This window comes from Leucoraja erinacea, chromosome 4 (genome assembly GCF_028641065.1).
Source record: "Leucoraja erinacea ecotype New England chromosome 4, Leri_hhj_1, whole genome shotgun sequence".
NCBI classification, from domain to species: Eukaryota; Metazoa; Chordata; class Chondrichthyes; order Rajiformes; family Rajidae; genus Leucoraja; species Leucoraja erinaceus.
In genome coordinates, this window is record NC_073380.1 from 22,585,609 (window position 1) to 22,596,180 (window position 10,572).

The 10,572-nt window shown below is 39.6% G+C and overlaps 1 protein-coding gene across 1 annotated transcript in view; it reads left to right on the forward strand.

Annotated features, from left to right (window-relative positions):
- Nucleotides 1–10,572, forward strand: part of LOC129696034 (collagen alpha-1(IX) chain-like) — a 159,920-nt gene that overhangs the window by 107,110 nt on the left and 42,238 nt on the right. The window contains exons 19-22 of the mRNA XM_055633443.1: nt 1,507–1,560; nt 3,276–3,329; nt 5,850–5,903; nt 9,428–9,481. Coding sequence (XP_055489418.1) covers nt 1,507–1,560; nt 3,276–3,329; nt 5,850–5,903; nt 9,428–9,481 — 216 coding nt within the window. The remainder of the gene's footprint in view (nt 1–1,506; nt 1,561–3,275; nt 3,330–5,849; nt 5,904–9,427; nt 9,482–10,572) is intronic.

The following is a 10,572-nucleotide window of genomic DNA, read 5'->3' on the forward strand; positions in this document are numbered from 1 at the left end:
TATAGGAGCAGGGAGGTTCTACTGCAGTTGTACAGGGTCTTGGTGAGAGCACACCTGGAGTATTGCGTACAGTTTTGGTCTCCAAATTTGAGGAAAGACATTCTTGCCATAGAGGGAGTACAGATAAGGTTCACCAGACTGATTCCTGGGATGTCAGGACTTTCATATGAAGAAAGACTGGATAGACTTGGCTTGTACTCACTAGAATTTAGGAGATTGAGGGGGGATCTTATAGAAACTTACAAAATTCTTAAAGGGTTGGAGAGGCTAGATGCAGGAAGATTGTTCCTGATTTTGGGGAAGTCCAGGACAAGGGATCACAGTTTAAGGATAAAGGGGAAATCCTTTAGGACCGAGATGAGAAAAACATTTTTCACACAGAGTGTGGTGAATCTCTGGAACTCTCTGCCACAGAAGATAGTTGAGGCCAGTTCATTGGCTATATTTAAGAGGGAGTTAGATGTGGCCCTTGTGGCTAAAGGGATCAGGGGGTATGGAGAGAAGGGCCGAATGGCCTACTCCTCCACCTATTTTCTGTTTCTATGTTTATGGCAAGGGTATATCCTTTCCTAGAATTAGAGATCAAGTATAGCTGCAGAAAGATAGTCTGAAGATAGGTTCCGACCCGATACGTCACCTATTCCTTTTTTCCAGTGATGCTGCCCGTCCCGCTGAGTTACTCCAGCATTTTTTGTCTACCTTCGATTTAAACCAGCATCTGCAGTTCTTTCCTCCACACTGTTTGAATAACCTGCCTCCATTCTGCTATTTCTGCCATAGTGGATAACTTCATATTTATCCACATTGCACTGCTTCAGCCAAATTGTTGACAATTCATTAATTATGTCTGTCACCTTGATACCTATTTGCACCGTCTTCACATTTTAATAACCTATTTTAGTGCTATTAGCAACCTCTTTAATATTAAAAAAATTTCCCTCATTCATATAATTGAATACGGTAAGTGAGGCCAAACCACAAATCTCTGCACTACCTCACAAGTTACCATCTGCAACCCAGACGAAGTCCCATTTATTCCTTCTCTGTTTCCTTTCTGTTAACCAGTTTTCAATCCATGTCACTGTATTATCCACAACAGCCTACTTCTCAATTGTGCACTCTAACATTTTAGGTAATAATTTATCAAATTCCGAAAATACAAGTACATCACATCCACCATGGTCTCTGGTGTTGTTAGGCAGCAGCTCTACCAGCTGTGCTGCTGTGCTGCCCAAGTTATATCAGATTGTTCTAATACATCTTGCTTCTAACAAATCCAAAGCACAGATTAGTGAACAGAACTGGAAGTTTGCAGATTTAAGTGACAGAGAATCTTGCCACAAAGAATCTTGGCAGCTAATTTCTGACAGATTTTTCAATCATCAGAGAAAATTCCCTGCTTAGCAATAAAGGCTTCCTCAGTGATGGTGCCTTGTATTGCAATATTGCAATATTGGGATTTATTCTGTGCTTGCCTTCATTCACCTAATTATTTTCAAATTGCAGGGGGATCGTGGTTCTCCTGGGCCACAAGGTATCAGAGGGATTCCTGGATCTGAGGTATATATGCGATAGCATCCAATTAAAGCAAAGTTTCTCTGATTACAGATTTTCTCATTATATTTCAATTTCTATTTATCCCCATAAAACACCTTCTGCAATGTTACAACACAGGTTTTCAAATATTCAGCCTCACTGTGCTGAAACTACAGAAGAGTTAATAGTTTACTTTAACTAGGTTGACCTCTCCATTACAAACTAAGATACAGTCACAGTCACACAACATGGAACCAATCCTTTCATAGAAACATAGAAAATAGGTGCAGGAGTAGGCCATTCGGCCCTTCGAGCCTGCATCGCCATTCAAAATGATCATGGCTGATCATCCAACTCAGTCCATCTGTTCCATGCCAACGAAGATGCCCCATCTAAGCTATTCTCACTTGCCAGCATTTGGTACCTAATGCTCTAAGCCTTTCCTATCCATCCACTTGATACAAATATGTTATTTTTTTTAATATAACCAGCCTTTCATCAACCATTCCCACCCTTATACATATTTTGTTTAGTTTAGAGAAACAGCATGGAAACAGACCCCTTGGTTCACTGTGGCTGTGCCGACCAACAATCGGCCATACACTAGTTCTAGGTTATCACAGTTTTGCATCCTACACCAAGGATAATTCACAGAAGCCAATTAACCTACATATGGTTTAAGCATGAGGGAGGAAGCTAGATCTTCTGGAGGAAACCCATACATTCACAGAGAGAACACACAAACTCCGTACAGACAGCATCTGTAGTGAGGATCAAACCCGTGTCTCTGGTGCTGTTAAACAGCAAAACTCTACTGCTGTACCACTGTGCCACCCATTATTGAAAGTGATGCAAACAGCAGCTGCTTATCATTCACTTTTTAAATGTTAAAATTGAACAAAGTAATTTTCTATCCATTTTAGTTCTTTAGTGCAAATAAAAGCTCTAAATTCCAATGCAAGGTTCAATATGTTAGATAGATAGCCTTTTATTGTCATTCAGAAATCTGAACGAAATTGCAGCAGTCATACATATAATACCATACAATAAAACAACAATAAACACACATTAACATCCACCACAGTGAGTCCACCCAGCATCTCCTCACTGTGATGGAGGCAAAAGTCTTAGGTCGCAGTCTCTTCCCTCCTCTTCTCCCTCTGCGCTGGGGCGATGCACCCCCCCCCCCCCCCCCCCCCCCCCCGGGCGATGTTAAGAACAGTCCCGCGGCTCAAACACCGCGGCCCGGGGTGGTTGAAGCTGCCGCCCACCAGTTCTGCAGAAGCAGCTGCTGGCCCGCGGCCGAACCCCAGACTCAGGCCACCGCCGCCGTTATCCTTGCATACAGTATGATTATGTTTAAACAATGAAATCGACAGGAGTTGGAAAGGGAAATGCTCCTAAAAAATTCTGCAAGAGAGTTCAGTCACAACTCTGCAAGTTCTTCACAGATTTATTTTTTCAGTGGTTTGTTCCCTTGTTCATTTTCAATCAATTGTATCTGTCTCTCCTCAATGTTCCTTGAAGGATTCTGTTCCAATTTTCCAACATCATGATCTCATGCTCTGCACATTAATTTTAGCTGCAGGCTGTCCTAGATATTAATATTATTAAGTTTCCAGAATTTGCAATGAGCTCCTCATTACAATATCAGCAGTGGAGCCGTAATCCTAGAATCCCAATCTCTATGTTTGTATCCTATGCTTACTTTATTTTACTCTGGGATCTAATGCTTACAGGGTTCTCGCGGACCAAGAGGTTTTCCTGGTTTATCAGGAGACAAAGGGAGCAAAGTGAGTATTGATACTATTAATACCATATTACCAGCATATTAATACTATTTTCCAAGAGGTACAATGTTATAATTTAGTTCTTTTATTATCAGTTAGACCTGCAAATAATTCTTGTTCCTCTCATCAATATCCACCCTTCAATATTTTTGCAAGAGATACCAATATTTCTGTCTTGCTGTCTATTTGTGATATTGTTTCCAGCCAATTTTCAGCTCCCCTGCAAGTTCTGTGTTCAACCAACACTATTTTAATACTTCATTCCCCTTCAATGCTTGCCCGCTCCATTCCTATAGCACTTTTGTCATTGTTACTGCTGAAGGCCCGTGCAGACCAACTGGATGGAGTATTCCAGGCCATTTTTAACCTCTGCAGTCCAGGGTTCTTTCCTGCTCTATTGTACCAATGCCCAAGGAGAGCATGATGACCTGCCTCAATGACAGTCTGGTAGCACATCCACGGTAATTAATTGCTTCAAGAAGTTGGCTACAACACAAATCAACTGCTCCCTCCGATATGGCCTGAATGTGCATCAGTTTGCCTAAGATAATAATGGATGCTACCTCATTGGCTCTTCACTCTGCTCTGGATGATTTAAATGACAGGAATATGTCAGGGTGCTGTTCATTGCTCTAGTTAACATAGACCATCTACAGGTGCACTATAGAAAGTATCCGGACTAGTTGCATTGGGGCCTGGTACCAGCAGTTCCAATGCCTAGAACACAAGAGGTTACAGAGAATGGTGGGGTCTGCCCGGTTCATCATGCAACAGCCTTTCCCACCATTGAATGCATCGAGACATGGTTTTGCCTTAACTATGTGGCATTTAACATCAAGGATACTCGCCATTCTCTCGCAGCTATTGCCAGGCAGGGAGATCCAGAGGCCTGAAGTCATACACCATCAGGTTCAGGAACAGCTACATTTCTACAACCATCAGGTTCTTGGACTGACCTGCCCAACCCTAATCCTAATAGCCATGGGACACTTTGGACAACCATTTGCACTACCATGGACTTCTAATTGTATTTTAGGTTGACGTCTTGTTTTCACACAGTCTTTTTCCTTTTCATTGCCTCGTCTAATGTCTGAATAATTTATGTTTTATGTCTTTATCTATGTCCCTTTGATGATGCTACAAGCAAGATTTTTATTGTACCTTTACTACACTGGAGTGCATGTGACAAGAAAATCAACTAGACTTGACTTTAACTTATTCTCATTGTTACATCTCAACACACTTAAAACATTTCCTCAATGCTAACTATAATTTATGTCAATTGTTCCAAAATGTATATCCTTAGACCACCATCCCATTTCATATTTTTCTGTACATGTTCCTCTTTAATAGCATCATCTTGGAAGATTAAATTAATATTAATGCACATGGCAATACACCCAATATGTTTTATTTCAAATACCTATAACTGGTATTTAAACTATATTAAAAAAAATAAAGATGTGTTACTGACTGTAAACATCAGTGGCATTTGGCTGTAGACGATAGCGAAATTGGTAGCCTTTGAAAATGAATTTCAGCTTTCATATTGCTAATTAGTAACTTTTGGAATCAAAACTAATTTGAACAAAGACTTCTTTCGTTTTTGCAAATTATCTTTTTTTAAACTGAGTATTCCCCTTAATATCTCAATTTAACAAATAAAAACGTGCTTTTTTAACTTAATTGTGGTGTGTAAATGAGTTATCTTGTTTATCCATTTCATTGTGGTGGACACTGTGCCGTCTGCCCGTCCTTGTGCATTAAGAGCAACATAGCACTAATAAAAACTTGCTTTGGATCCCATTTATGGGGTTCCAAAGCAACAGGCTAGCGGACACATGATCAAAGGTACGTGTTGATATTGAATTATTTAAACTGCTAATTGCCCAGAACAAAAAAAAACAACTTTTTTGTTTGCTCATTACCATTATTTTAATGTAAAATCATACAGTCTGTTCAAGGATAATTCACCTTTGATTTGTAACCTTTATTATGCACCCTGCTGTTGGTTATCATCAGGATAAAGATTAGTGGACAGAACCGGTATTAATTTTGTAGCTTTCAAGTTTTAATACACTCTTTAACAAGTTTTTCCCTTGCAGCTTTATTTCCTCAACAATGACCTTTATGTTCCTCTTCACAACATAAAGACCACATAACATTAAAGTTATAAACCATTCCATGAAGAGAGGCGTTCAGCTACTTTTGAAACTGTTTTATAAGCAGGAAATGTAATGTCAGAAACTTATCACAACATCTGAAGCCTGGATCGCCTCGTCGCAGAGGGAGAATAAGAAGGGATGAGACAAAGACTTTTGCCTTCCATCACAGTGAGGAGGTGCCTGGTGAACTCACTGTGGTGGATGTTAATTTGTGTTTATTGTGTGTTTTTGTCATTTTTACTACATGTAGGACTGCAAGGCAACGATTTCTTTCAGACCGCAAGGTCTGAATGACAATAAAGGCTACTTTGACTTTGACTTTTGAATTTTGACTTTAAGCGTGTTCTATTTCTTCCAGGGAATTCCAGGATTTAATGGGTTGTCTGGGCCTCCAGGCCCATTAGGGCCAACAGTAAGTTTCCAGTAATTTGACGGTAGTTGTTAAAAAGGCATGGACTTTCTGGGTAGGCTAAAGAATAGAACCAATAACCAACAGAAATGCTGATTCCCATCACCTTGCCTACTAGTGAATGTGGAGATAGGTTGGAAAGCTCCTTTTCAACAGTGGTAATATTGGTCTTTTCCTGAATCAAAAGATGCTTTGATTGATGAAGGCTATTTGGCTCCATGAGGCTGTCACTTACCATTTATTGCTTTCAAGGTAAAATATTGATGCAGTTTAAACAGTTTGGATAAAACCTTAAATAGGTCAGTACTCCAAACAGGCATGATTTGCAGCCATTGAATAGACAGGATGGATGACCTCTGCTTTGTTTTGTTAGGAAATTCATCTACTGGTTGTATAAATCCATAAAACCTTGGTATTGCATGTAACAATTATAACATGCACTCTAATGGGCATGTTGTAGTTTTCGCCAATCAGTACAATGTTTAAGTAGTTTTCATTTTAAAGTGAATTGAAAGGATACTTCTGACAGTGCTGGATATTGAGTGTCAACATAGATTATTTGTTCAAATTCTAGAACTGATGAAAAAGGCAAGTTAACACTATGGAGTGATTTGACAAACTATAGACAATAGGCGCAGGAGTAGGCCATTCAGCCCTTCGAGCCAGCACCGCCATTCAATGTGATCATGGCTGATTATTCCCAATCAGTACCCCGTTCCTGCCTTCTCCCCATATCCCATAACTCTGCTATCTTTAAGAGCCCTATTTAGCTCTCCCTTGAAAGTATCCAGAGAACCGGCCTCCACTGCAGAGAATTCCACAGACTCACAACTCTCTGTGAGAAAAAGTGTTTCCTCGTCTCGATTCTAAATGGCTTACCCCTTATTCTCAAACTGTGGCCCTTGGTTCTGGACTCCACCAACATCGGGAACATATTTCCTGCCTCTAGCATGTCCAAACCCTTAATAATCTTATATGTTTCTTTTTTTTATTTATTTTTTATTTTATTTTTATTAGAAGTACAGTAAATTACAGTAATACCCATCACATAAATCTTATTACATTTTGCTGTACCACTTCCTTTTTCGAGCTTTAAAAAAGGTAGAAATAAAAGAAGTAAGGAAAGTGAGCAAGAATCGTGAAGGTGCAGGAAAGAGAAGGAAGTAAAGAAAGGAAATAAGACCCTAGAAAGAAAAGAAAAAAAAGTAAAAACAATTGCTCTATTGTAACGCAAAACTCCGCTAAAAAGGATATACCAATCGTGTTTTTTTTAAAAATATATTTTATACCCCTCGTTACCAGATCCTGGTACCATTTTATATTTCAAATTACTATTGCACCTTATGCTTGTAATAGTTCCGTAAATGCAGACCACGTCTTTTGGAAGTGGTCTGCTTTGCCTGCTAGGAGGAGTCTCATCTCTTCCAAGTGTAGAGTTTCGAACATGTTTGAAATCCACATTTTTATTGTTGGTATTGGAGCATTTTTCCAAAATTTGAGTATAAGCTTTTTTCCCATTATTAGCCCGTAATTAAGTAAGTTATTTTGGACACATTTAACTCGGCGTTACCTTCCGATATTCCAAAAATGATCCATTCTGCTTTTGGTACAAGTTTTATTTTAAATAATTTTGTGAAGATTTCAAATATTTAGTTCCAGAATTTTTAAATATTTATACAGAAAACAAAAGAGTGTGCTATGTTAGCTTCTTGTGACTGACATTTATCACAAATGGGTGAGACATTGGGGAAAAGTTTATTTATTTTAGTTTTTGAATCTTCTTCTTTTCGTGTCTTTGAAGCTGGTTGATTATATGACAGTTTCCCATTCCTTTACTGTCCTTTGCGTTTTTATTGAACACTGCAAGATCCTTTGGGCTGCACTGGTTGGGTAGTAGGGGGCAGACAAGGCAGTGCTATATTTTTGAATAATATAGTCTAATGTTTTATATTGAATTAGAGTATGTCGTACATTGATCGAGCATTTATGCACATATAGTAAGTATAATCTTATATGTTTCAATAAGATATCCTCTAATCCTTCTAAACTCCAGAGTATACAAGCCCAGACGCTACAGTCCCGCCATCCCGGGAATTAACCATGTAAACCGACGCTGCACTCCCTCAATAGCAAGAATGTCCTTCCTCAAATTAGGGGACCAAAACTGCACACAATACTCCAGCTGTGGTCTCACTAGGGCTCTATGCAACTGCAGAAGAACCTCTTTGCTCCTATATTCAACTTCTCTAGTTATAAAGGCCAACATGCCATTCGCATGCTTCACTGCCTGCTGTACCTGCAGGCTTACTTGCATTGACTGAAGAACAAGGACCCCCAGATCCTGTTGTACTTCCCCTTTTCCCAACGTGACACTATTTAGATAGTAATCTGCCTTCCTGATTTTGCTACCAAAGTGGACATGTATCCACATTAAACTGCATTTGCCATGCATCTGCCCACTCACCCAACCTGTCCAAGTCACCCTGCATTCTCATAGCATCCTCCTCGCAGTTCACACTGCCACCCAGCTTTGTGTCATCTGCAAATTTGCTAATGTTACTTTGAATCCCTTCATCTAAATCATCGATGTATATTGTAAATAGCTGCAGTCCCAGCACCGAGCCTTGCGGTACTCCACTAGTCACTGCCTGCCATTCTGAAAGGGACCCGTTAATCCCTACTCTTTGTTTCCCGTCTGACAACCAATTTTCTATCCATGTCAGCATTCTACCCCCAATACAATGTGCCCTAATTTTGCCCACTAATCTCCTATGTGGGATCTTATCAAATGCTTCCTGAAAGTCCAGGTACACTACATCCATTGGCTCTCACCTTGTCCATTTTCCTTGTTCCATCCTCAAAAAATTCCAGAAGATTAGTCAAGCATGATTTCCCCTTCGCAAATCCATGCTGACTTGGACAGATCCTGTTACTGCCATCCAAAAGTGCCGATATTGCATCTTTTATAATTGACTCCAGCATCTTCCCCACCACCAATGTCAGGCTAACTGGTCTATATTTCCCTGTTTTCTCTCCCCCACCTTTCTTAAAAAGTGGGATAACATTAGCTACGCTCCAATCCACAGGAACTGATCCTGGATATATAGAACATTGGAAAATTATCACCAATGCATGAATGATTTCTAGAGCCACTTCCTTAAGTACCCTGGAATGCAGACCATAAGGCCCAGAATATCCTGGGATGCAGACCATCAGGCCAACAGATCTCAGAATATATAAAGTGGATTACCTACAACCAGGGAGTCCAAACTCATATGATAATTACTTTGTTACTTTTCCTCCATTCGCATAGATGCAAATGCCCAGATAATATTTCAAAGGAGGAAATGAATACAGGGTTATAATCAGTGATAATTAAAATGCAGTAAAATAAATAGACAATATTCGTATTTGACAATGTATCAAAATTGTTTTAAGAAATGCCAGTAATTCATAAATCAGTAATGAACAAATGTGATTAATTGTATGGGATGAAAGAATACATCAATAAATCTTCTATATTTCAGGGTCCTGAAGGTACAAGAGGTGGAATTGGAGAACCAGGCATCAAGGGTCCCAAGGTAATTATTACTACTACTTTATATTGCTTGTATATAACTTGTATTAATCTGTGTCCAATTCCTTGATTATCAGAGGGATTTTTTCATGAGAATGGTCAGAGCAAGTGACAATAAGCCAGTGATCAAATTTAAAATGAAAATAATGAGTGAATTCTGAAAAAAACCCTCTCAGTTTCGATGTGCATTAGTTCAATTGTATACAGACATGTAAAACAAGTGGGTACCTAGGGTGAGGTTAGGACCTCTCAGGGATAAGGAAATAATTTTGCTTGTAGTTAAAGGATGAAGGCAAAGTACCAAATGAGCACTTTGTATTGGTCACCAAGGAGGAGGATGTGGTGAGATCAGTGTCGGGGTATACTAATGTGCTAGGGCAGTTTGAAATCAAGAAACAGGTGGTGTTGGGTCTCTTGAAGAACATTAATGTAGATAGGTCCCCAGGGCACAATAGAATCTATCCCTGGTTATTGTTAAGTTAGAGAGGAGACTGCTGGGACCTTGAGAATGTATCTTCCCGAGCCATGGGCAATGTCCCAGAGGACTGAAGAGTAGGCAATGTTGCTCCTTTGATTAAGAAGAGAAATTGTGATCAACTGGGAAATGGCAGGCCGGTGACTCTCACGTCTGTGGTAGGGAAACTATTGGAAATAATTCTTAGGTATAAGATTTGTTCACATTTGGATGAGTATGGCTAATTAGGGACAGTCAACATGGCTTGGTGCAGGGCAAGTCATGTCTTACTAACAATTGAGTTTCTGAGAAGGTGGTGAAGACGATTGATGAGGGTAAGGCAATGGATGTGTCAACATGGTAAAGCATTTGACAAGGTCTGTTAAAGTTGGCTGATTTTGGAGATTGAGATGTGTGGGATCGATGATGACTTTGTTAATTTGGTGTAAGCCTCGTATTCTGGCTGGACACAGAATGTGTTAGGAATTGACAGCTATTGTAGCTACTGCCACCATTGGGAATGCGCTGCCAATGGTGGAAGTAGCTACAAAGGTACTTTAAGAGGCTTTTATATAGGCTCATGAATATACATGAAATGGGGATTTGGATCACGTGCATGCAGAAGGGATTAGTTTAACTCA